This window comes from Prionailurus bengalensis, chromosome A2 (genome assembly GCF_016509475.1).
Source record: "Prionailurus bengalensis isolate Pbe53 chromosome A2, Fcat_Pben_1.1_paternal_pri, whole genome shotgun sequence".
NCBI lineage: Eukaryota > Metazoa > Chordata > Mammalia > Carnivora > Felidae > Prionailurus > Prionailurus bengalensis.
The window spans coordinates 64,202,052-64,227,991 of record NC_057348.1 but is presented as its reverse complement, the minus strand read 5'-3'; the positions used below and the strand labels follow the sequence as shown (position 1 = coordinate 64,227,991).

The 25,940-nt window shown below is 50.5% G+C and overlaps 1 protein-coding gene across 12 annotated transcripts in view; it reads right to left on the bottom strand.

Annotated features, from left to right (window-relative positions):
* Nucleotides 1–12,824, bottom strand: part of IKZF1 (IKAROS family zinc finger 1) — a 100,234-nt gene extending 87,410 nt beyond the window's left edge. For 2 of the 12 annotated variants that reach the window (XM_043588444.1, XM_043588447.1), the window contains exon 1: nt 1,317–2,962. In XM_043588444.1, the coding sequence (XP_043444379.1) occupies nt 1,317–1,452 (136 nt within the window). In that variant the 5' untranslated portion in view covers nt 1,453–2,962. Of the gene's footprint in view, nt 1–1,316; nt 2,964–8,691; nt 10,155–12,561 lie in introns of those variants that run through there. The other 10 variants (XM_043588448.1, XM_043588449.1, XM_043588454.1 and 7 more) reach the window with 10 other exon arrangements.
* Nucleotides 12,825–25,940: the final 13,116 nt, after the last annotated feature.

Below are 25,940 nucleotides of genomic sequence, written 5' to 3'. Positions count from 1 at the left end.
CGGTTAAGCATCTGATTTCGGTTCAGGTCATGATCTCACAGTTTGTGGGTTTGAGCCCCACATCGGGCTCTGCGCCGACAGCTTGGAGCCTGGAGCCTGCTTCCGATTCTGTGTCCCCCTCTCTCTCCGCCCCTCCCCTGCTTGCACTCTGTCTCTGTCTCTCTCTTAAAAATAAATAAACATTAAAAAAAAAAGAAAGTATAGGGGCACCTGGGTGGCTCAGTTGGTTGAGCATCCGACTTCGGCTCAGGTCACAATCTCACGGTTCGTGGGTTCGAGCCCTGAGTTGGGCTCTGTGCTGACAGCTCGGAGCCTGAAGCCTGCTTCGGATTCTGTGTCTCCCTGTCTTTCTGCCCCTCCCCTGCTCTCCCCCCCACAAAATAAATAAACATTAAAATAAGTAAGTAAGGGGCGCCTGGGTGGCGCAGTCGGTTAAGCGTCCGACTTCAGCCAGGTCACGATCTCGCGGCCCGTGAGTTCGAGCCCCGCGTCGGGCTCTGGGCTGATGGCTCAGAGCCTGGAGCCTGTTTCCGATTCTGTGTCTCCCTCTCTCTCTGCCCCTCCCCCGTTCATGCTCTGTCTCTCTCTGTCCCAAAAATAAATAAATATTGAAAAAAAAATTAAAAAAAAAATAAGTAAGTAAATAAACACTAGTCTAAATAAATCTTGTAGCAACTACTAGTCTAACAACAAAATTTGTAGAATGTTGACTTAGAATCTTCTTGCTATGCAAGTGATCCATTTTTTTCAACTTTTTTTTTCATAAAGGCAAGAAAATGCCCATAACTCCTACCACTTAGGACTACTCAATTTTGTGTGTCTGTGTATGTGTGTTTGTATACACACACAGAGCACTGGACAAAAACAGGACACTAAACTTGTTCCAAATATACTGCTGTGAATTTTTAATTTTTCATTTCATCCTACACCCATTTTTGTATTTTGCAAATAAATCTACATCAACGCCCTCATTTCAATGGCTACGCACAGCTCAGCTGTGGGAACTGATTTATCCAGCATTCTATTGTAGATTCAAGCTATTTCCAAGCAAAGGACAGACTGTTTCCTAAAGCCCCATAGATGGCTCCCCACCTTGGCTCTCAGGGAGAAGGTGTCCTCCCTCATGGTGGCGGCAGAGAGGGAGACCCTCTGGGTTTGAGGCCAGGGTCAGAATCCATTCACATCAGGTCCCCTGTCGTGGGTCTGGCGGTTCAGGCAGGAGGTGTGACAGGTGCCACAAAGCAGAAAACAGAGGGTCTGAGGCCCAGACCAGGCTCTGCTGGGCCGGAAAGGTCTGCCCTGGGCAGTCACCTCACCTGTGTGTCTTGTGTGTCCCCTCCAGGAGGCAGCCCCATCCCAGCAGCCGTCTGCACACTCAGGACGGCGGGTGTTCTGGGGGCCGGCGACACTGAGCAGAGGACGGGGAATCTGTGTCGACACGCCTGTTTCCATTTTCGCTAAATGTCCACCCCCACCCCCACCCCCACTATGTATAACTCCACTGGGTAATCAGCACCACCTAGATTTTCAAACACAGTCTGAATGAATCCTACTCCGCGTAGGCGTGTGGCCCCCTTGCTCGGGACTAATGTCGGCTTGTTACCACTGCTTTGACCTTCTTGACAATTCGGGGACAGGGCCCACGCCCCGTGAATTCTGCAGCCGGGCTTGCTTGCCATCACACGGGGAGGGGGCCATGGGGGGACTTGACCAGCTCCCTCAAACTTCCCCAAAGTCCAAATTTGCATCTCTTGGGATGGAACAGTCGTGACTTTTTTTTTTTTTTTTTTTTTTTTTTTGGTAAAAGTGACTGTTTTCAGGCAAAGATCAGACAAATCATTCAGCGATGGGAAACTGATGTGAGAGCGAGGAAATTCCGTCCCCTCCAAGACCCGAGATGACAGAGGGGCAGCTGGGGGGGGGGGCGTGCGTGGCTAGGAAGGGGGGGCGGGGCTCTGCGCTCATTTTCAGAAAGCTTCCTGGCCTTCTACTCCCACATGGACGCTGTCTGTGTGCAGCGTCAAGTGCAAAGCGGAGAGCTAGGGCTGGACAGGGTCTCCGCCACGAAGGAGCTCACGAACAGAAAGAGGGGTTCATCACACAAGCGGATCAACAACTTGTTTTCGGGAACCGGCACCTACACAAAAACCAGGATCGTAGGTCTGTGGAGGGAGAAGCCAGAGGGAACGATTGTTTCATAGAAGTCAACTGTGATTTTCTACTCCGCCCGGGGATACCCAGACACCTGAACGCCTGAACCGATCGACGGAAGAAAATACCATGGCGGCAAACACCCGTCGCCTGGGCAGTTTGTAGGGCCCTGAATGCTCTTATTGTGTCTTTGGAGCCAGTGGCTCTGAATCTTGCACAAGGGGAAACAGATGCGGAGATAAGTGGAGGCCAGCGTGACAGCGACGTCGGGGGCTGTCCCTCCGGGGGTGGAGGGCAGAGCCTGCTGTCAGAAGCCACTGCCCACGACCATCTCCCTCTCAGCGGTCACTGAGCCTAACACCGCTTGCTGTCTCTCCCTCCTTCCCCTTCCCTCTCTGTGTCTGTGTCTCTGTGTCTCCCAGGTCCCTCTGCTCCAACAGGACTTGCCTGGTTTCGGTTTCATGGAGTTGGCCTATCAGCGACTCTAGAAAGCAGGGGGTGCAGGGGGGCAAACACAAGGGCTGAGAGACGGAGCAAAGGTGGCCCAGCACATTTCTGCTCCTGCAACCAGGCCAGGGGAGATGTGGCCTTACAGCTGGGGCCACCCTGTGAAGGAGCCCTGGAGACGGGGAGCTTTGGAAACACCCCCCCCGACCTTGTCCCTTGTCCTTCTTTCCTTCCTCCACATGCATGATGGACTGGGGACCTGGCTGTCCCCTGGGAAGATGCATCCAACCGCCCTGGGCGGTCGTGGCTCCTGGGCCAGGAGCTGGGCAAGTCTCCAGTACTGTCCTCATTTCCACCTGCGAGCGAGCAGGTGGCCCCAAGAACAGCCCCGAGAGCCACAAGGAGCCTCAAGGGCCACTGTCACGTGTGCATGGCTGGCTGCGGTCCCCAGCCCCGTCCTCAGCCTCCTGAAGTGCCCCTTCCTTTCCCAAAGATGAGCCCCTCCCCTCCCTTCACATCATTTGCTCTGAAATCACCGTGCTCGCCCATAATGAAGTCAAAATGAAAAGCCAGCTGCCCGTCCAGAACCACAACTTGATTCCTTTTCGAGCAGCCCGAAGTCATGGCTGTTCCAGCACGGCTAAGTGCACAGCATGCGCAACTGGCCGTGATGAACCCCGGTGGTCACTCAGCATGAGTCTGCTCCCCAGGTTCACACAACTCCTCCACAAGCTTTACAAAAAACCCTCAGTTCTCTGTGGTTCAAGCAACGGACACAAACTAAAGAAAATGCCATGTCTGCGCAGCGAGAGGCTGTTAATAAGACTGTCCTGCCTGTTTGCAAGTTGCCAGCGGAGTAAATCTTAAAAGCCCTCGTGGCGCAGAACAGAATTTTTTTGGAGCCCTGTGTGGCGACGAGTGTTCACTATGCTTATCGTGGTGATCGCTTTGCAATATGCACAAATATTGCATCGGTATGTTGTCCGTGGGAAACGAATGTAATGCTACTTTGCAATTATGCCCCAATTAAAAGTGCATCCATACATAAAAACAATGCCTTTCCCCGCCCCTGATACACAGAGGTGACTTTCTGCCCAGCGCCATTTCACGACATTTCTCGAGTACCTTAGATGTGCCAGGAAGAGGCAGTAAAGGAATGGATATGGCTTTATTCAAGCGACTGACTACGGCATTTAACAGGCCAACGGGAGCGGGCACCTGGTCTACCTTGTCCACCGTTTTATGTGTCTGGCACAATGTTCGTTTGCTAAACGTGTACCTGTAACCTTCGCGATTACACCATACAACTGTAATCATCGCGCACGATCTGTATATGATTTCCCTTCTATAGATGAGAAGACTGAGGCTGATAATGCAGCAGCCCGCACGAAGGCACCCGTCTAACACAATAGCGGAGCTGATCCGAACCCACAACCTCTCCACGGAGACGCGTTTTTCACTCCCGCCCGGGGGCGAACCGCAGAGCCCGGGCTCGTGGTCCCAAATTTCAAATGGACAACGGGCAAGGAGTGGATGTTCCCTGTGTCCTAACAGGAAAGAAGTGTGTCCTTGGTACTACTGTGCAGGTAAAGGCAGACTTCATCCCACAACTTCCACGGTGAAGTCAAATTCTGCTTATCGCATAAAATGTATGCTGTTGATCTTTGTTTTTTCCCCCTCCTGAAGAGTGAGATTGCATTACACTTACATTTGGGGGTTATTTCCTTATCAATGACGCTTGTTTTGAAGGGGGCGGGTGTGTGGGGAAAACGGGCCAAGCCTATAATCTATTTAAAACGCCTTAGGTCACAGACCTCTTTAATAAAACCCATTATCCCTGCCCAGAGAGAGCCCTTTCATTTTCAGATGGGTAGATTTTATTTTTGCAAATCTATCATATCACTGTGAATTACACTGTATCGTAAAAAAAAAAGAAATGTTCCAAGAGAAAGCTAAAGCAATCTGCGAGGTCTTTGTGTCTGGTCAGGGGGACCTTATAGGTTTTCCTAACAACTTGACAAAACAGGTCAGGAGAGCATAAAAACTTCTGGGCACTCTTATTTCATTTCTGATTCTTTTCATTTTTCAAAAATTAGCTGCCAATCTACACATTTTCATGATTATTCCACAGAGTATTGCTGGCACAAATAACAATGAAAAACAAGATTTCAACAGGACAGCAGGGAATCCAATTTGGCTTTCGCCGGGCTCCCCCTCCCCCATATTTAACGGAACCACAGAAAACGCCTCCAGTGGTACGTTCTACTGTGAACCTGCTTTTTTCAGGGCAAATTAGCTCAGATGTGCAACTCTGTCCTCACATACCTCCCCCGCCTTTGGGGCAGGAACTGGTATGCAAAAGAGGAAGGGGAGGGGGGGGGACCGAAGAAGCCTTTTCAAAATACAGCTAAAAAGCATGCTGTTTGAAAACATTCTCAGCAAGGAGATATTTAATGCAGAAGGGAAAAGAACACAAGAATACTGCTAAATGTCATCATGGAGCCACCTGTCTCCAAGTGAGGTATAAAGAACGATGAGAGATACTGCATTACATTAGAATTTTTTTTTTAAATAGAGAAGGCAGAGTTAGAGGGACGGTTCCCTGCGCTCACCCATCTGCTCTCAAAAGCAGGTCCTGCACAGGATTTCTAGGGGCCCTAGAAGGTTCTGGCATTGTGTGATTCTCCTATGCAGACAAGAGACTGTAAAGGATCTGGGAAAGAGCCTAGTAAAGAATGTTCCAGCACTAGACCACAGGCTCTCAAACTACTCCCAACACTGTTTATGCGGCAACCACGGCAGAGACGTTCACACTCAAAATTTACATTCACTTTTATAGGACTTTTCCTGATTCTGACTGTCCTCAGAAGCCATTTCCTAAGCAGCTTCCTCAAATATAAATGGCTTTTTACACTTCGCTTCATCACTTAAGTAAAAAAAAAAAATCTAAGTTTAGAATCATTCTCTTCTACCCTCTTCCCGATTTCAGAAGACCTTCATGCATGGCCAGCGATGGTGCAACAAAAATGAGATTTACACCTTTAAAAAAATATAAAAACTGCCCCAAAATAATGATGTGCACCGATATTCCCAAGAGTGCTGATGTCTTGTCATTTCTTATTACAAAGTGATGAAACAGAGGAGCATTTTCCTGTTCCTATATTGCGCCCGCCCCCCCCCCCAAGTTATTTTTTTCACTTAAAAAAAAAGGATCAATACAAAGTTACAATGTTCACTAAGTGTTTTACTCAGCAACTGCCAGTGCTGTCCTCACGAAGAGAACAGTATCTTCTCTGGTCCTCTTAGCAGTGGCTTTAGTTCAGGTGTTAGTAGATCATTTCATGGACACACGTCGAACCTCAAAATGAAAACCGAACACGCAAATCCACTTGCGCTGTATACCCATAACATTCCCCCAAATGGTAACACTACAAGTCCGCCAGACTTTTTTTACATTGAAGGGCTTGTGTGAGCTGCCTTGGCGAAAGATACATTCCACTGAGACCCAAGGAAGTACACTTAGACAAATCTCCCCAGGCACGGCCGGTTGTTTACAAATACACCCACATCTGTTTATTTCCAATAACTGGGAGCCACTGCTGATTTGCCCGCTGAGAACATTCTGGTAGGGACTGTAACCTTTTCTCGTTTCAGGTTAGCCTCTGCTGTCTGGGTGGGAGTGAGACAAGATCTACCAATGTACACAGGAACCTGGAGAGAAAATGTGTTCCGGAGCAAACACGTCGAGGGACTCGTGGTTGCCCAGACTTCCAGGTACCCCTTATTCCTTGCAATGGAAAAAGGCTGCTTGGCCCAGAGAGAGGGGCTGTTTCCTCCTGGCTCCAGGCAGGAGAATGTAGACAGCCTGCTGACTGACTCCCTCCACTAAAGCCACAGAGTTTCCGGGCCAAAGGGAAATTCTCTCTGCAAGAAGACACACATTCTGAGCTCCTCCGTTCTTTTTGGCAGCACCCACAAATCATCAAGTAAAATCACTTAAAGTGAGGCAACTTTGCGAGAAGCGTTAAAAAATCACCTATGTGCCCGCTTTCCCACTACGTCCACACCCCACGGAACGTGGATTCAAGACCCCGGTTCCTTGAACCCTAGCCTGCGTCCCGGGAGCTGCAGGACTCCAGAATTCACCTCGCTCCCCCAACCTCAAACGGTCTCCGCTGAAGTCAGACCAAGCCGTTTCTGAGAAGAGTAGAAGGGGGAACACACAGATCAGTTACTTGGTGAGAACGGCTGCTTTGACAATCCACCCAACAATTACAGACAAGAAGACCGCTCAATGTTCTCAGTGGCCTCTTCAGTTGGATCGAGTTTGCAAGGAAAGTTCTAGATGTCCATTTTATTCTGGGACAGACCGAGAGCTCGGTCCCAGCGGGGCTGTAACCCAGACGTGGGTTATCTGCCCAAGAGCCCCGCACAAATGACGAGGTCCATATGAACACACACACGTTCCTGGCGGGCATCAGGCCCAACCAGGATCGCCTAGAGCCCAGTCTGAAATCCACAACCTTTGGCCTACAAGGTCCTCATGCAAACCCGGGTGTGGGGTGTCATCAGTAGAACCTCACAGAAGCTTACAACTTCCTCCTCTGTAGGGCTACAAAGAGATCGGCACGTCCTTATTTATAATTTGGCAGAAAATGCTCATGTCCGTCAGACAGCAAAACATAGGAGAGCTAATTTTGAACAGTACAACCAGATTTTTCTGCGGCCCTTAAGTAAGTGTAAATCATTTTCAATGCTTCACTTTTAAGTATTTTGTTTGTTGTTATTGTTCAGCAAGTTTCCTTTCTTTTGCAGAAGGCTCTCCTCCTCCACATGAAGCTGGAGGTTCCTGAAATCCCGGGAAACACGGGACAACTCCAGGCAGCAGGAAGCCCCGTGTAGAAAAGCCCTCGAAATTTCCAAATGAGTTTTAAAAGGGAATTAATTGCCTTATCTCTCTAACAACCTCCCATAATTAGTGGTCTGATTTCAGTTTAATGAAGTGGGATACACAATTTATCAATATGGTTCCACCGTGGATCTCTTTGCATATCACTTTAATTTTCCGCCCTACACAAAACTCAGCCACAAAGGAGGAGAAAAAGGTCAGTTTTTCAGGCTAAAAGTGGGGCTCACACCGGGGGGTCGCTGGCTCTCTCTCCTTTCCATTAAAAGCCCTGGAGGACATTTCAGAGTGTCTCAGGAACAAGCTTATAAAAGATCAATTCCTCATTTTCATTTCTCCTGAAGATTCTAAAGTAAACATTCCCCCCCCACCCCCACCGACCTTAGGGCTAAGGAGGTATCTCATTTGCTCTGAGTTTGCCAGCGAAAATCTGACTCAAGGACCAAAAAGCACCCCCCAAAAAATGGACGAATCAATGTCCATGGTGGAACTCTTAGCTTTGGAAAGGAGTCGGACCCACATGGCTCAACCTGCAATTGTTCCAAATGACCAGAAAACGCCTTGGAGGGTTGATATCGGCGCGATCTCGAAAATGGAGCTTAAAGTCCCACGTCGGTATGGATAAGAGCGCTTACAAATACTTCATGCCGCTCTTTGTCAGTTGTTTGTACAGCCTCTGCAAGCCACTCCCCCCCCCCCCCCCAAGAAAGAAGCAAGACGGAGGGAGGGCAGGGAAGGAGGGCAGAGGAAGGATGCTGGGTGCGCCCTTCACATCCCACGGCCCCCCGAGCCCCCCGGCCTGGCAGCTGGGCACCATATCCATTACGCTAACTTTTGGCGCGAAAACGGCAGGAAGAGAGTCAGATTTCCTTTAGCAGTGAGCTGATTGCCGGAGAAAAATGAATCATTGCACACTTGAGTGAGAAAATATGAAGAAGGCACTTTCCCACTAATTAGGGCCCATTCTGGGCAATCCATTAAGCAGTGGCCCCTGCGCCACGAGCCATCAGCAGGTGGGGCACGGGAACACCCGAAAGCAGCGCGTGCAAATGGTGCATAATGACGCTCTCCATCACCCCAGACAGGCGGCGCAGGGGTGCGGGGCAGGGGCTGGGCAGGGGCCACACCGGCTCCCCCCCCCCCCCCCCATCTATGCAAGCACAGCAGAGAAGGCGCGGGGCACTCACCGGTGAGCGCGTGCCTCCCAGAGACCTACGGGCGCTGCCTTTTGAGGACTGGGGTGGGGTCTTCAGACCCTGGGCCGGGTGGAGTCCCCTCGACTCAGCCGCCTGAGAGGGACCCTGCTGTCCCCCGGGGTGGCGGCCCGTCTCCTCCACCACCGCCTGCACACTCCACTGGGGCGGAGAGAAAGGTGGGACCATTTGCCAAATATGCAAAAAAGGAGGGAAGATAGTTTTCTCTCAGGAAAACACGGGCAGGAAGGGAGCCTTGTGCTTCCTGTCCTGACCAAAACGGGTTCAGAGATTATGAGGACGTCTGAGCTGACAGGCTTGCGGTGGAAGATGGAGGGAGCTCTTTGAGTCAACAGGAATTGAGGGCTCCCCGAAGGCAGAAATGGCTACACGGGAGAAGGGAAACAGGGCCAGACCTGCGCCGGGCAAGACAGAGGCCCCCAGGCCTGGCCGTCTGGGCTTTCGCCACGTCTGACAGAGCATCGCGGGTGGGTCACTGGGGGCACCTGTGGCAGCGGCCTGTTTATCACAGCAAAGTCAGACAAGGACAAAAAGCCAACGGAAGCCTGTAGGCCGCGGCCTGTAGGTGTAGGCCTCGGCCGGTGCCCCGCGGGCCCTTCTCAGGGGTGACCCCCCCACCCCCCAGCAACACACACACACAGAAGTGGCCCTGCCCCCTCTCCCCACAGGAACTTCTGCAAAGCGGCTTTGGGTTGGCTGCCTCTCACTCGTCCTCGTCCCCACGCAGCATCTCACGCCTCACGTTCCATCACGTCTTAAAGACATTTGCCAGAGTAGCACACAACGTTTAAAAACCGCGTCTGAGGAAAGCTATGAAAGCGACAGCCTGGCAGGGCGGGTGTCACGGGAGCCACAGAGAGAGGAGCCGGGTGCAGAGTTGTTTCTCAAACTGCACAGAGCACCGCCGCCCCCTCGGGTCTCCACAGGGAACCAGCCACGTTGCGGTCGCTGGAGTTGGGTCTGGGGTGTGAGAGTCCCCAACGGGCCCCACTGCTATTTCCTACCTTATCTGACTTTGAAGCGTGTGTGTGTGTGTGTGTGTGTGTGTGTGTGTTCTGCCCCTCCCCTGCTTGCTTGCTCTCTCTCTCTCTCTCAAAAATAAATAAAAAATAAATTAAAAAAAATATCAACAGACCCACCCCAGACGGGGAGTAACCTTAAGCACCGGGGGCCAGACAGAAGTAGCATCTGGTCAGAAGCCCGAGGCACAATCCCCGGGAAGGCCTGTGAGCCTCACACATCACAAGCGTTGCCAGAGAACCAACAAGAGGCGTGGGTTCGTTCTCCGTGCCGGAGCCACTGGGGGAATCTCCATTAGAATAAGGCAACGGAAACCAATACTTATTTCGTAGCGAAATGATTTCATAATCACAAAGCTTAGAAGATGGGAAAAACGCACACGAGCCGTGAAACGGTGTTATCCTTGACGGATTCTGGGTTCACTGCAAAGCCATAACCTGCACACACAGTCTTGGGCAGACACCCAAAGTACTGACATCGTTTACGTCTCAACTCAACAGCATAAAGAGGAAAATCCATCGCGCTTTAGTAAAAGGCAAAAACCAACCGAACAAACAGAACCGAAAAGGAGGGGCTTTATTACTCACGTCAGGTCTGTGTGATGTGAAAACTCTCACCCTGCCCCTATGCCTCCCTCTCCACGCCAGCTCTGTGTGTGTGTGTGTGTGTGTGTGTGTGTGCATGTGCAGAGACTCATAGAATTTATTTCCTGTATCTGTTCACACACACCTGATCTTGAAGCACACATGGGACTCGTGTACATGTGGGGGTAGGGGCATTTCATCACATGGCATCCACCATGTTCCCCCAAATTTCCAAAGTTTGACATGTATGTTGACAATGTGCAACTGCATTACCTAAACATGAGACACACAAATCCAAATCAAGGGGGGGGATCCCCCCAAAACAACCATCATCCTCGAACGCTTCAGTCTCTCGCCAAGTGACAAAGACACGGTGGCCCTCAGCACACCTGAGCTTCAGACCTCTTGGCCAGGAAATTCACCAAGCTCTCAATGTCTCAACAAAGGAACCGGTGCCACGGATGGCCACGGTTTACCTTCCCTCACGAGGCCGTGGACCAACTTCTCCAAAGCGTCCAACATCACACATGCACCGTTTTCTTTACAGACCCGCCAACTCGTCCCGCGAGACCACACTACTGGGCTATTACGGCCACCAGGCTCCTGAATTCCGAGGAGGTATAATTAATTCCTCAAGGTGCAGCATTTCACTGAAAACACTGGTGAATTAAACAAACAAGCATGCTGGGATTTACAGAGCCCCTGCCTTCAACTACCACCAGGAAGCAAAACGGGAAGACGGCACGGCCACTGAACTCAATAACACGGTCTCGCATCAGCCCGGGTGGACTTTAAGACCGGGAAGCACATTTTTGTTTTTGTTTTTGTTTTTTTGGTTTTTTTTTTTTTGCCACGTAAAAAAGGTATCAACACATACGTTCCTGGAAAGTTTTGAAATCACATACATGATATCAAGCCAGAACTGTATGGGATTTGAAGACGTGACATCATTATTTACATGTGTGCACACGAGTTCTGTTTTAACACATTCTGCATATCCTATGATGTAAGCAGGTAATCTTCCTGCCACGGATACTTGTCACTGTTTAAAATTTTAGCCACGTTGCCAAATAATCTGATTTGTCGCCGAAACAATTCTGACACACGGAATACCGAAACATACTCAAACGGCAGCTTTAAAATTCCATATGAAAGATGAGTCCCATTGACCCCCTCAAACGTCTCCAAACAAAGAAAGAAATCCAAGAGGCTCCAACCGTTTCCTGTTGGTTTCTCTCTCCTCTCAGCTCAAAACCAAGTGAACCCATCTTTGCAACCGTTTCAATTTCTATGAAAGTTGAAATATTGTACACATTGCATATCTTCTAATTCCATAAATTTTTCTCCTCGAACAGGAGTTGGTTTGGGTGGCAAGTAGATATTTTCTTCAAGAGAAGTTTGAGTCTCCAAGTTCAAAAACAAGGTGTCTGGGAGCAGAGATGGGGGTGGGGGGAGGCAGGGGAGGGGAACAAGCAGCACGCTGGCTGAGCCAAGCATGCTGCCTTGAATTCGCTCTGGGCCGGCTGCAGCCCGGGGCGGGGAGAAGGAAAACAGGGTTGGCAATGCCTGTCCAGACGCTGCGGACTTTCTGCTCTCCACATGTCACACTCTGTGCCTCCAAATTGGAGGAAAAAACAATCTCATCCTCACTAGGTTCCTCCGGAATCACCGAGGATCCTTGACCATTTTTTTTTTTTAAATACATTTTCAAATACACCCACCAGTAACCTGACGCCTTCTTGCCAGGGCGTTTGGAAACCTAATCGCCAAAATTGCAGTCAGAAAAGGAACCACTAACTTTTCAGACCAGGATAATTCTTCATTTTGCCGAAAGCAAGTTCAGACGCGATCTAAAGGTTTTTCAGGACAAGCAAAAGGCTGGCCCCTCAGAGATCAGGAGAGAAAGCTCTCCCTGGGTAACTTTATAAAGCCTGGCTTCCGTCACCTCTAGGCAAATATCAATTTAAATGCAACGGGCGCTGGACCGTCCTCCCCGTGGTGACAGTGGGGCGGCTCACGAGTGTCCCACGCCGGCCTGGCCCTGCGCCTTCGGTCACCGCTCAAGTTGGCGGCGGAGGCTTTGACAAAAGTCAGCGCTCTCCCTATCCCCAGAAAGGAGAGGCGGACCTGAGCGAAAGCAGGGGTCACAGCTTGTCTTTTCATTCTCTACCTCTCTGTTTTTTTTAAGCCACCGGCTACTCTGAGTTTTCCTACTGAAATTCAATTGGAAAACACTCACGTGGACGTGTGCGTCGCACTTTGGGGGCCGAGACCGATCCTCGGGCGCGAACAGCAACCTCGGGGCCGGGGCTCCCTCTGCCCCGCCGGGCTCGCCCGGGGCCGGCCGCCTCGCCACCTCCAAGGTCCCGGCCGGGCTCGGGCTCGGCGGCGCTGCGCGGGGACCCGGGGACCGTGGCCGCAGTCGCCGCCCCGGGCCGCGCACGCACTTGTTAGAGCGCCCTGCTAACTCGGCCGTCAGGCTCTTCCCAGCTTTCTTTCACAACGACTTCCTGAAGTTGCTCACTCGCCCGGTTCCCCATTTCTCCGCCACCCTACCCCCCAACCCCCCCACCCCTCCTCTGCCGGCTCCGACCCGGCTTTCGCGCTCGCTGCCGGCCGGCCGCCCAGCGCGCACAGCGCCGCCCACGGGCCGCGCACCTGGGCCCCCTCCGCGCCGCGCCCCTGCGCCCCGCCACCTGCGGCCGCCCGCGCTCCGCAAACTTTGGGGGAGGCGCACCCCTCCGGCCGACCGCTCCGCCGGCCCGCAGCCGCCCCGCCCCGCGCGCTCCGCCCTGCCCTCGCCCGGCTTGCTGCCCCGGAACGCGGAGCGGGACCCGGGGGCGCGGGGCGCGGAGCCGGGCGCTCGGCCTGGCGCGGAGGGGGACTCGGAGCGGGGCGCGGGTCCGGGCGCGGAGAGGGACTCGGAGCGGGGCGCGGGTCCGGGCGCGGAGGGGGACCGGGAGCGGGACGCACAGACGGGCGCGTAGCGGGACGCGGATCCGGGGCGTAGCTGGGCGCGCCGCCTTCGCCCCAGCCTCCGCCGCCGGGTCGCCGGCTCCCGCGGTGCGGTCCGACCGCAACTCCGGGACCGCACGCACAAACTTTGCCGGGGCGCGGGGCTGGGTCCCGCCCCCCCCCCCCCGTCCCCACTCCCACCCCCACTCCCACTCCCACTCCAGGGCCGCCGGGGCGGCGGCGGGCGCGGGCCGTACCTGCTGGCGCCGCCGCCGGCTGCAGCCCGCTCGCCCGCGCCGGGCCCGCTCGGCGCGCCGCCGCCACCCCCGCGCGCAGCGCGCCCCGGCCCTCCCCTCGTCGCCGCGCTTCCTCATTCCAGCGCCGCATCGCGCCGCGGCCCCGCGCGGCAGGTGGCGGCCGGCTTTCTGCGCCCCGGCCCGGGTGGCGGCATTGGCCGCGGCGCCGCGGGGCCCGCGCTTAACCCTTGGGGACCCGGCGCGGGCGACGCGCGCGCGGGGCGGCCGGAGGCGGCGGCGGGGCGGGGGGTGCCGCTCGCCCCGCCGCGGGGACTCCGGGGACCCGGGACATCGTGAAGCACTTTCCCCGGTGTCTGGGGTGGGGAGCGTCCGTTGCCCGCCCGGCTCCACGTCCCTCGAACTGGGGCCACTGGGCTCCCCGTTTCCGGCTGCGACCCCGGGTGAGGAGTGCCCACCCGAGGGGGTGGGAAAAGTTGATCCTCCGCAAGTGAGGGGAAGGTGCGATTCATTTTCCCAGACAACCAATGGAATACCTCTCGTCTCTCTTCCCTCCCACCTGCTCAGGCAGAAGTTAGGATCGCGCCTTCCATCTTGGTCTGCGTGCACACCCAGGTGTGACAGGGCGGCCGCGGGAGGAGGTGACAGCGAAGGCCTTGGCACCTCAGACCCCCCCCCCCCTTCCCCGAGCCCCGAAGCACGCGAGGAAGGCGCTGCGTGTGTCTCGTTGAGACAGGAATGCGGGCTCTAACCGCGCACCTCTTGACGCCCGTCACTCTCATTAGCCGGGCCCCACCCGAGCGGGAGCCAGGCGACGGTGTGCTGTTTGAGCAGAAGAGGGAGAATCCTGAATGCAGGCGATTTGTCCCCATCCCCCTTGGGCGTTAAGGGAGGGATGGAGACCAGCGAGCCGCGGGCCCTGCCCTTCAGGACTTGCAGGGGCGCACCCGGAAAGGTACCCCTGCACGGGAGAGAGGAGATCCAGTGCAGATCCTGGGGAGGGCCAAATGATGCCTTCCTGCAGGAGAGTGAGGAAGGGCGCCCCTGGGCCCGGAGGGGGCTCGGGGGTGCAGGCCTTGCAGGTGGGCAGAACAGCGCAAAGGTGACAGGTGGAAAATGTCACTTTGGGCAGTTGAGTGGGGCAGGGACTGGAGACCACCGGGGAAGGCTGTGGCCGGCCTGGTTGAGGAGGCTGCTGGTGGCAGGGTCCAGACAGTCGTGGACCGGCTTTGCCTGGTGCCATCTCTGGGAGAAATGTCCTCTACCCTCCACGAACCCCAGGCAGCGGGACACGTTCTTCCTGGACCACTTCCACAACTCCTACCACTGAATTAGTGCTAAGAGAAACTCTGAGATTCTGAGCCCAGAGCCTGTTAACTCCCCCTGCTTAGAGCCCAGAGGAAGTGGAGCTAGTAAAAAGGTCCATGGCTGTAATCCCTAGCCCACCCCTTACCTATATGACCTTAGGCAAGTCACTGAACCTCTGAGCCTCATTGCCCTCATCTGCAAAAGAAGTCAATGCCACTGCATTGCTCTTCATTGCAAGAGTCCTTGTCAGGATTCTATGAGTCAATAGACATAAGGTTCAAAGCCCAGGGAGGCCAAAAATGTAGTGGAGAGGTTAGAGGATACCTCTGGTTCTTAGAGGCACACAACACCCTTAGCCCCCAGTTGTGTCTCTTTAAATGTGTGTCATGGGTCCCCAGGAGTGGGAATCAAGGACTCAGGTCAAGGCATTTCCTCCTGGGGCAGAAGAGTAAGAGGTGAAGGACCCGGATAGTTGATGCTGTGTGGTCTTGGCCGAGTTCCTGAACTTCTCTGAGCTTCCATTTCCCCGTGTACAGCTGGGTAGGAATAAGGTAAGCCGCCTCACAGGATTGTTTGTGGATCGTGTGTTTCACATATGACAGTTCTTGCCGTCTGCTGATAGCAGAGAAAGGACTCTGAGTGGTCACTAGTGTTCATCGTGAGCCCTGCTAGCTACCAGTGTCTTGTTGAGTTGGAGAGCAAGCTGGGAAGAACCAGGCTTCATGGTCCACCCGCCCCCCTCCCCCGCCCCCACTCCAAAACAGGTAGAGGACAAGAGTCCTGCTGTGACACCTGCGGTGTCTACCTGCTGTAGACACCAAGGCCTTGGAGAGGCTGCTTAAATCATCAATAAAAGCACGTTGGAGGGAAAAACTTAGCAGGGGAAATTGAAACTGGTGATGCTTTAAAAAAAATAGCTCTAAAGAATGTATCTATTCTTTAGAATAGATACATAATAATGTTGCAGCATTTAACGAAGGGCAGCCTAGTTTATTCAGACAATAACTGTCAAATTAGCAATTTTTCTTCTTTTGCGATATTACCAAAAGAACAAAGAGCCCCTATAGAATGAATCACAGACTACTTACTCAGAGCTTACTCTAATAAGGGAATCCTGCTATGGGCACTTTTGTTCTGGCAGAGACTAGAGACGGTTCTAAGGAGAATGAGTTTTAAACAGAAGAAGGATGGTTGATTCGCACTTTCATTTCTTACTACCTGTGTGAGTCTTGGCAAGTTACTCAACCTCTCTGAGCTTCCGGTCTGTCCTCTGCAGAGCATACCAACTTAACAATGGTGTTGATGGAATGAGGTGAAATTAAGTGAGCTGGTGTATGCAATTTGCTGTGGTTATAATTGTATTTTGCTTCCGTTCAAAAAATATCTGTTAAACGGCAAAGGATGAACATCCCTTTTTCCTCCAGCCGTTGGGAAATAGCAGGAATAATCCTGAAGTAACAGGAAAAGTTGTTCATAAAAAAAAATTCTATCGTCTTTCTACAATGCTGAAGTAATGCAGAACGCACACAGTTTCGTCTGTAAAGGAACAGGAACGCGAACGAAGAGACCAGGACGTGGATGGAATTTTTGCAACAAGGACTCTGCTTCTTTGGTTTCTTGTCCCTACTTTTCACCACCCCCAGCTTCTGCTTCTGCTGTTTCTGAAAACCAACAGTTGCTGGTCTGGGGCAAGATTCTTGACCATTTTTTTCCTGAGGCTCACTGCCTTGGGTTTGGCTTTTTCTAAGCACAGAAGGGTGGCTCCCACTCCTTCTGGAAGGGAAGGAGCAGGACACAGGGGCCAGGACTGCCCGGCCAGCCGCACGGAGACCCCGCAGGATGTTCCGTTTCCTGCCACGTTTAAAAGGCCCTCTCTGGAGGCTCCGTTGCTCCTGGCTTTGAAACCCACAGAAATTCAGCAGCTCTCCTCATCGTTCACATTTCCGCCTCTCGATCTGAATCGAGGATGTGTCGCAGCTGACAACCAAATTCTTCCCACTTTATGACAATTCCTTTCGCTTTATTCCCCTTGGAATTTGTCAGAAGACACTTAGATTCTCAAAACTGGTGACTTTTTAATCAACACCGTTTGGTTGGAAGAGACTGAAAAGCAAACTAGGTCGGATATAACGACTTGGAGAAGAATAGATTTACCCAGAAAGCTTTCTGATGAAAAGTTGTTGAAGATGTTTTGGCGGACTACAGGAAAAGTAGATCTTGATCTGGCCTGAACAGATCAGAATAAAGACAGAGGGACGGGTCTGCATCCAGGCGATTCCACCGTGTTATAGGAGCAAGATTAGAACAGGATTGTGGAGTTCTAAGTCTGCTGGTGGCACATCTCCATTCACTTATTCGACGAGCATGTATTCAGTGACAGCTACCGTTACAACTGGTACTTGAGAGGCAGGAAGTCCCAATAAAGACATAACGTGTGGTCTTATCCTGAAGGGGCTCCAGCCCAGTAAATCAGAAACAATTGCATTTCCATGCAAAACGCGTCATGGTCAACTTGAACACACAGCCTGTGGACACACGAAAGGGCAAAGCCACTAAGTGGTTGCTAGATTTTTTTTTTAAATGTTTGTTTATTTTGAGAGAGAGAGAGAGAGAAATAGAGAACAAGAAGGGAAGGGGCAGAGAAAGAGAGAGAGAGAGAGAGAGAGAGAGAGAGAGAATCCCAAGCAGGCTCCGTGCTATCAGCACAGAGCAGGGTGACATGGGGCTCTGTCTCGCGAACCCTGAGAGCCTAAATAGAGAATCAGACACTCAACCGACTGAGCCACCCAGGGGACCCTGAGGTGCTTGATTTCTAAGTGGTTAGCCTGGGAGACAAATCTTGGTCAGGTTTTTTAGCTACGCCCTGTGCCCTATCCCTCCAAAGACTGATTCCCTTGAGACATCCTTCTCCAATCGGAGGCAAGTGTTTCCTGCTTGTCCCCTTTCAATTTTTTATTTCCCGTAAGGCCAGATCACCTGTCCTGACAGCATGCATCTTGGTGAAGGGACCAGACGGGCACTTCCAGGAAAAGACTAACGTTTATGAGCAGGCTTTCCAATCTGTAAAGTCCACCGACATGGAGTCTAGTTATTTCTCTACTGGTCTAGCAGCTTTCTCTTTTGGGTGTTAATGAATCACAAATCTTTCCCGTCTAGTCTTGAAAGGAAGTGGGGTCGTTTTGGAGAGGGGGTTGAGGTGGAGGGCCCTGCGGTGGGAAGTGTCCTGAAAACCTGGGTGTCTCTCCCCTCTGCACACAGGGTCGCCGTAGGAACCAAGCTGAGTCACCCCAGTGCCCTGAGCATCAGGTTCAGGGAAAAGAAATCCTGCTGCGTGGAGTTGGCACGGGGCGTAAATGAGAGCACGGATGTAGGTCTTTCATCATGGTATGTGGTCATCAGCGTTCCACTCCCCCGCCTGTATTTCCATCAAGGTTCTTAGAGCGACATCCAGCAGAAAGCAGGCAAGACGAAAGGCGCATTGCCTGGACGATGTTCCCACATTCACAGCTGGGGACGGACCTTGATCTGGTTGCAAATAGATTGTTTCTCTGCTCAGAGCGTTTGCTGCCAGGCCCGGCTGGTTCCAGGAGCCGTAAGTGGGTGTCTGTCTCCCGCTTTCAAGTTTCCAAAAACTTCCACAAGCATTTCATTTGAACTTGTTGATACGGGTGAAGTGGATATTCAGTGGGCCATGTGTGCCTGGGTTTGCCCTGCGTCACTGGCCTCTCGGCCTCCTTCCGAAGGCACGGGAGCTCCCCGGACATCGTCTTTGGGCTGACGTCTGCGGTTCTGATCTCCCCTAGAATCAAAGACTTGTGCATCTTTCAGCCTCCTTGATAGCCTGACCTGCGCATCTATAGCTGGCTTCTTGTATTCACCATGTCCCCACCCCGAATCCCCTCAAACCTTTCCCCTCAAACCTGTGTCACTGCATCAGATCCAATAGCAATGGGAAATTGCCAAGGTCAGGACTTTGGGGGCGTTCTTGATGGCTCCCTTCTTCCTCCCCTCCCTCTATCGGGACCCTCTGCTGGCTCTGCCTCCAACAGGTGTCAGTAACCCAACCTCCCGACTCCACTGCAACCACACGGGATCCAAACTCCGCCACCTTCCGCCTGCAGACTGGGGGGGCTCCGAACGGCTCTCTACGCCTGTCCTTGCCCCTCCTAGTACGCAGGGAGAGCCTGAGGAAAAGCTCATCAGATCATGCACTTCTCCGCTGGACTCAGGTCCAGCCACTAACTGTGTCCTTTGCTCACTGGTCTCCAGCTGCTTGGCTTGGCTTTGCTGGTCCTCAAGCACCGGCCATGGCTCACGGCACCTGCCGTTCTCTGGACGCCTGCCCGCCTGCCCTCTTTCCTGCTTCGAGTCTTTGCTCAAATGTCATCTCAGCTCCGGGACAGTCATGGCCCACCCTCCATAAAGGCGTAACAACGCTACCCCCACCCAAGCATCCTCTAAAAAGAGGATGTCTTTGCGTTACATTTTTTTTTAAATATGTTTATTTTTGAGAGAGAGAGAGAGAGAGACAGAGCAAGAGCAGGGGAGGGGCGGAGAGGCAGAATGAGACACAGAATCCAAAGCAGGCCCCAGGGTCTGAGCTGTCAGCACAGAGCCCGACACAGGGCTCGAACTCACGAACTGTGAGATCATGACCTGAGCCAAGGTCTCAGATACTTAACGGACTGAGCCACCCAGGTGCTCCTTCTTTACATTTTACACAGCGCTTATCTTCCAACACGTTCTATTGTTAACATTTGTTTTGTTTACTCTCTGTGAAGACAGAGGATTTTTTTTTTTTTTTTTTTGGTGTGTTTTGTTTTCTCAGTGCCCAGAACGAGAACATTCAGTGGATGTTTCCACTTATTGGTACCACACTTGAAGGGTTCATCCGACTGTTTTCTAAATCAGGCAAAACAATTTTGTTTAACTTATATGGCAGGGATGCCTGGGTGGCTCAGCCAGTCAAGCATCTGACTCTAGATTTGGGCTCAGGTCATGGTGTCACAGTTTGTGGGCTCGAGCCCTGCATCAGGTTCGGGGCTGACAGCGCTGAGCCTGCCTGGGGTTCTCTCTCTCTCCCTCTCTCTGCCCCTCCCCCACATGCTCTCTATCTCTCTCAAAGGAAAGAAACAAACTTGAAAAATTATGCGACAAGGAGCTGTTACGTTGTTTTTCTGATCTGCGTAGGAAGTGTGTTTTCCTCATCGTGTAGCTGGACGGAGTCACGTTCCCTTTCTGTCCTTCTGTCTGGGCCTCTCAGCTCATTCGCATAGTCATGCTGTTTCTTCACCTACGGAATGCTCCCTGAGCAGTGATGGGTTCAGCATGGAATGTCCTGCATTTCACTCCTTTCTTGGTCTTCCTTAGGTGTAGTTCACTCCTTCCTCGTGCATGCACGCTTCTGTGGACTTTCAAGTCATTTTTCCGAAGGAAGCAAGTGATGACTTACATCCGTAACGCTTCGGATTCATGATGAAGTTTCCTTCATCCTGTTCTGGTAGTGTGGGGGCAATTCTCCAGAGGGTGTTGATGCTGCTTTATTTCTGTAGGGTAGGAACGCAGGTTATAGTTTAGTTAGGCCAGGAGTCAGGTGGTTGTTGTTGGTGTTTTCTTTTCTAAGTGGATGTTTTGGAAATTCTTTAAAGATATAATGTATTCTGTAGCTACTCACGGCCTAATGGCTATGTATTCTTTTAATATTTACTCATAATATTCTTATTACTTGCAGATATGTTTTTCTAATGAAGAAAAAGAACTCATTTTTCTATAATATGCATCTCAGAAACTGGCAACTTTGTTTCCACTTCAGAGCTCAAATACACAATTTCCTTTAGCTTAAACAGTTGCAATTAAACCAAAGGGTTGCCTTTTCATTACAATACCCCTTTATTTTCTATGATGATATCTCATAAACGTTTTCCGCGGAGCGGCTTATACTCGATCTGTTGTAGCGAATGATCCTGCGTTTTGGGAGAAAGAATCCTGTTGTCTGAATTTATAGATGGTAGCAAAGCCTGCTGTTAGAAACAGACTGTGCAGAATGAAGACCCCATCCTTTGGTACAAGTTGAGATAGGGGATTGGTGTGAGTTTCGGACGCAAGTGACTACAGTTGGGGACACGTTCTACGGCCATCCAAGGATGACAAGTGACTAACCCTGCAGCATTGAACCAAGGGACGTGGCTTCACGGGCCAAGCTGTAGAGCACAGATGTCTTTTTTGATCATTCCATGTTGTAGATCAAGGTTACAGATCACTGTTACAGTAGAACCTGTATGCCGGTTTAATTACCTTCTTATTAGATTGTAATTGGCAAGGCAAACATCAGTTCCGTCTGCTCTGACTCCTCGAGCCTTGAAGAGCCCCTGTTGGCCTCCAAGGGCAGCTTTTGCCCTTTGATTCCAATGCCATTAAGTCCGTAAGACAGCCAGAGTGTTGTGCCACATGATTGATGCTGTTTGAGCCCGACTACCTGATGTAGCAGAGTTTCTCAGAGCAGATCCAAATGCAGCGATCGATAATCATACACTTACAAGTTGTCTCTCCTGCTACAGCAGTGCTTAAGTAATCATCACCAAAATGCCCCGGACCCATCTCTCCCAGCACATATTTCTTGTGCATTCCCGGAGCTCCTGTTGAGTTCAGTGAGAGCTCCAGGCGCCCAGGGTGGCAGGGCAGTGGCACACGGAGTACTCACTGATTTATATTTGCATGGCTTTCGAGCTAATCAGCAAAAAGAGCTCATCGATCTTCTCTTCCCTAGGAAGTTGGACCACGTTATTATTCTTATTTCGTGGGTGAGGAAAACTGAGGGAAAGGAGCTTCCCAAAGTGAGGAGACTGGAAAGAAGGAAGAAAGAAAGAAAGAAAGAAGAAAGAAAGAAAGAAAGAAAGAAAGAAAGAAAGAAGAAAGCTGCTTCCTGATGACCCCAAAGTAATGTGTGACATCTGACCTTCTACCTGATGGCACTGAGCATTTTGATGACTCCACTAAGACGGCATTTTAAGGAGACGCTCACACCAGTGGGAAACATTGCCACTCCATTGTGAGGGTTCTATTTTACTCTCTGAATCATTTTTTTTTTCCTTCCAGGAAGGGCTTGCTCGGCTGCCTGAGGTGGAAAAGCCAACAGGACCAGGTTCTTGCTCAGGCCCCCTCTTGATCGAGTCAGAGAAGTGCCCAAGGTCACTGCCCATGGGGTGGCCAAGACTCGGCTTCCAAAGCCTTGTAGTCACACCCCACAACACAGGCTGACGAGCGCGGGCGTGCCTTGCGTCCTGGCTTCTTCCAGGATGGGTTTGCACTAGAATCATTTCCTAGGTATAATAAATTTAGGAGCCTCCCACAGTGGCACTGACAGCAAAGGCAAAAACTGTCAACCCACCCGCCCCCCTCCCCCACCGTGATGGAAAATCTTTCAAGGTTTTCCCAGCAGTGCATTAGAAGCTCTGTAAGAACCCACTGTTGTGCGCGTTTTGAGATTTCACGTCTTCCATTAACCAATTCTGAGACAGAAGACCAGTGTCTGTATTTCCCATGTTGTTGAAGTACCTTTACATAGACTTTAACCCACTTGCTAAATTGCTTGAATTTGTCAAATGTACAAAAGGGTCTACTCCCCGTTGATGGAGTAAAAGTAGGTGTTTGATTAAGTAGATAGTTAGCTATGCTTTTTCCCCACCCCATCTGGATGTGTTAAGGGGGTATGTTTGAAACTTAGCACTCACTTCTGCCTTTCAGAAGGGGAGGGAAGAGGGTATTTAACAAGGTTAATAATGACAGAGAGAGGAATTGACACCACAAAAGAAAAAGAATCATTCCAGCATTTCATGACAGTTCAAAGACAGATGTCGTTGGCTAAGTGAGAATCTCGTCGACGTGGGGGTAATATACACCTTATATGCATATGGCTTTGTGAAAGCAGACTGTCAAATCGGTGAGTGTAAGATTGTCAAATATGAGACATAGCTGCAGAAAACCCGGAGAACTACTTACTATTTATTTCTTCTCTTAAAGACCCAATCCTGTTGTCTTTTCACAGACAAAAGACCAAGTCCCTTAAGGACCAACGCAGGTCAAGGGTTGGATGGGATTGAAGTTGGATTGGGGCCTCCTGAGGACATCAGCTTTGGCAATCTTTTGTCTCCTGGAGTATGTTTTTTTCATCTTAATTATATGCGCGCTGTTCTCTTTTGTTTCCGTAGACTTACCTCACCCAACAGGGCCACATCTAATTCCATCTTCCTGGTGTTCATGATGAGAAATTCTAGAATTGCATTTGATGAGACCTCAGACTGAGCAAGCTAGAGTCCAAGTCCCTTGGAAGTAGTTTGATCATGGAAGTCAACCCTACCAAGGTGATTTTTGGCTCTGCCATGGAATAAGGTGCTTCAGAGAGGCGTTACTAGCCTTCTGAGCTATGGCAGAGGTTGGGTAGATGCAGGGCGTCACTAGTATGAGTCAGGAGACCTTGATGGGGTCATACATCTCCCCCCACACTTGGACAAATCCATTAATCCCCCTTCCTAAGCTTTGGCGTCTTCATTCATGAGATGAGAATGGTTGATGAGATGATCTCTATGACCTCTCCTAACTGATATCCCATGACTTGACTTTGGCTTTGGCAGTGGGTCTCCGTGGGCTGGCAGGGAACCAAGAACAGCTTTGGGGAAAAGTTTTGCTGGCCATTGACCCATGGTCTCTAAGTAGACCCTACCTCTGTGTTTCAGTGCCATGGCCTCCCAGAAGGTCCCTAACACTGAACTAGCTCTTTTGAAGGTGGTCACAACCTATTATAGCCTCAAATGGCCACAAACACAACCGCTAACTCCGTCACCTACTAACCGGTAGTGACTCACCCCCTTTGGCCAAACCTGAATGGTTTGACTTCAGGACTGTGTGAACAGGAGTAAAGAAGTTAGGGATTTGCCTAACTTTGAGCAAAAATAAAACAGATGCACACTGGAGAGAAAGACACCCCCCCGACTGATCTGTGCAATGCCCTCACAGAGAAGTTTCCTGTTTCTTGCCAGTGGCTGGAATGTCCTGGAAGAGGCCTCCTGAGCAAAAGAAGATGGATGCCTGGTGCAGACCAGGAAAGGCTCGTTGCTGCCTGAGCAGAGGGCGAATTAAGGAAGATGTGTTCATATAGACTAAAATAAGTGTATTGATAATAGGGGAAATCCTGAACTCTGCTGTGAGTTAGATGGTCATGGTAAGTGGGAACTGCTTGGGGGAAAAACCCATGACTTCTCCAAATGCCTATGTAAATACCTACAACGTTGAAAATTAGCAGGAAGGCCTTGAGATCTCAGCGCACACTGTCACTTACACTGGAAATATGGAGCTGCTACTGGGGGGTGGGCAATGAAAATAAGAATCACAGCCTCCTTGAGGTCGAAGGCCTACAGCCATCTGATGCTCAGAAAAGAGAACATGAAAAATGCACAAGGAACAGCTGCGTGAAGCAAAAATCTGGAGGAAAAGAGAATCTGACAAGAATTATAGAAATGTGGGGCACCTCGGTGGCTCAGTTGGTTAAGCATTTCACTCTTGATTTTGGCTCAGGTCATGATCTCACAGTTCGTGAGTTCAAGCCCTGCATTGGGCTCTGTGTTGTCAGCCCAGAGTCCACTTTGGATCCTCTGTCCCTCTACCCCCCGCCCCTCCCCCATGTGTGCATTTCCTTGTGCTTCTTCCTTCAAAAACAATAAATAAACATCAAAAAAAAAAAAGAATTATAGAATTGTGGTCAAGAAGCTATGCAAAGTAAATCGATGAAATTATCTATGGTTAAATAGGCAAAAAGGTCTAAGTAAAATAACCCGGGGAGGAGTATATTTTGAAATGGATATATGTTACCCAAAGGAGTTTTACATGGTAGGTGACGTTTTCTTAGTCTTAAATGTGGATAAGTCAGGAAAATAGCATGTAGTTCTGTATCTAAATGTCCTTAGTAATAAAGATGCATCCAGATGTACTTATGGGTAACATGAGTTTGGCTTTAAAATACTCCAGCAAAACAACAAAAACAATAATATAAATAAAAAGAACAGTTGAGAGGTGGAAGCAGGTTGGCAATATCTTAGCTAATTATTGAATCCGGGTGGTGGTTCTATTGGGATTCGCTAAATGATTATCTCTGCTTTCATGTATATTTGAAAATATCTGTGATTGTGTTTTTTAAGACAGAAAGAAAATGAAGACTGCAATTTAAATATCAGTGATATTTTGAGATAATATTTGCAGTGGCTTTGAAGGAAGGGTTACATTTGCTCACATACAAAGAGCTTTACAAATTTATATAAAAAAATACAAAGAAATAGCTCGGTAACGGGCAACGTGCAAAGGACTCCATTATACAATTTACAAAAGAAATACAAGAGGCCACTGAATGCAAGAAAAGTATTTAACCGCAGTAGTGGTTCACAAACTGAAAATTAAAATAAATTGTGAGATATGACTTTCTATTTATTACACCTCAGAGATTGTCGTGAGCGGGGAGGAGAAATTGGGGCTTGCTGGTGACACTCACAGGGCAGTTTGGAGGCCAGGTAAGCATTACACAGCAATAAAAAAATTGTGTAAATGTGCAACTTCTCTCATATAATTTCAAGGAATGCATGCTCAAGAAATAAGGGTGTGTGTGTGTGTGTGTGTGTGTGTGTGTTAATGCTGTTCATTAGAATGAGGCTTTCAGAAACAAAAACTAAAATCAAGTTAAACATGGGGACACCTGGGTGGCTCAGTCCGTTGAGCGTCCAACTCTTGATTTTGGCTCAGGTCATGATCTCACAGTTCATGAGTCCAAACCCTGTGTTGAACTCTGTGCTGACACCGTGGAGCCTACTTGGGATTCTCTCCCTATCTCTCTCTCTCTCCCAAAATAAATAAATAAGCTTAAAAAAATCAAACTAAATGTTCATCACAAGATAAAACAATGTTTGGCGTGTTCATAGAAATGAGTATTTGGGGGTTCTAAAAGTCAATGGTGTATGTCTATTTTCTGAGATGAAAAGTTATCAGGCACACTTGAGTGAAAATCCAAGCTGCAGGTTAGTTTTAAGCATTTCACAGGTATCCATAAGGGGAAAGAAAA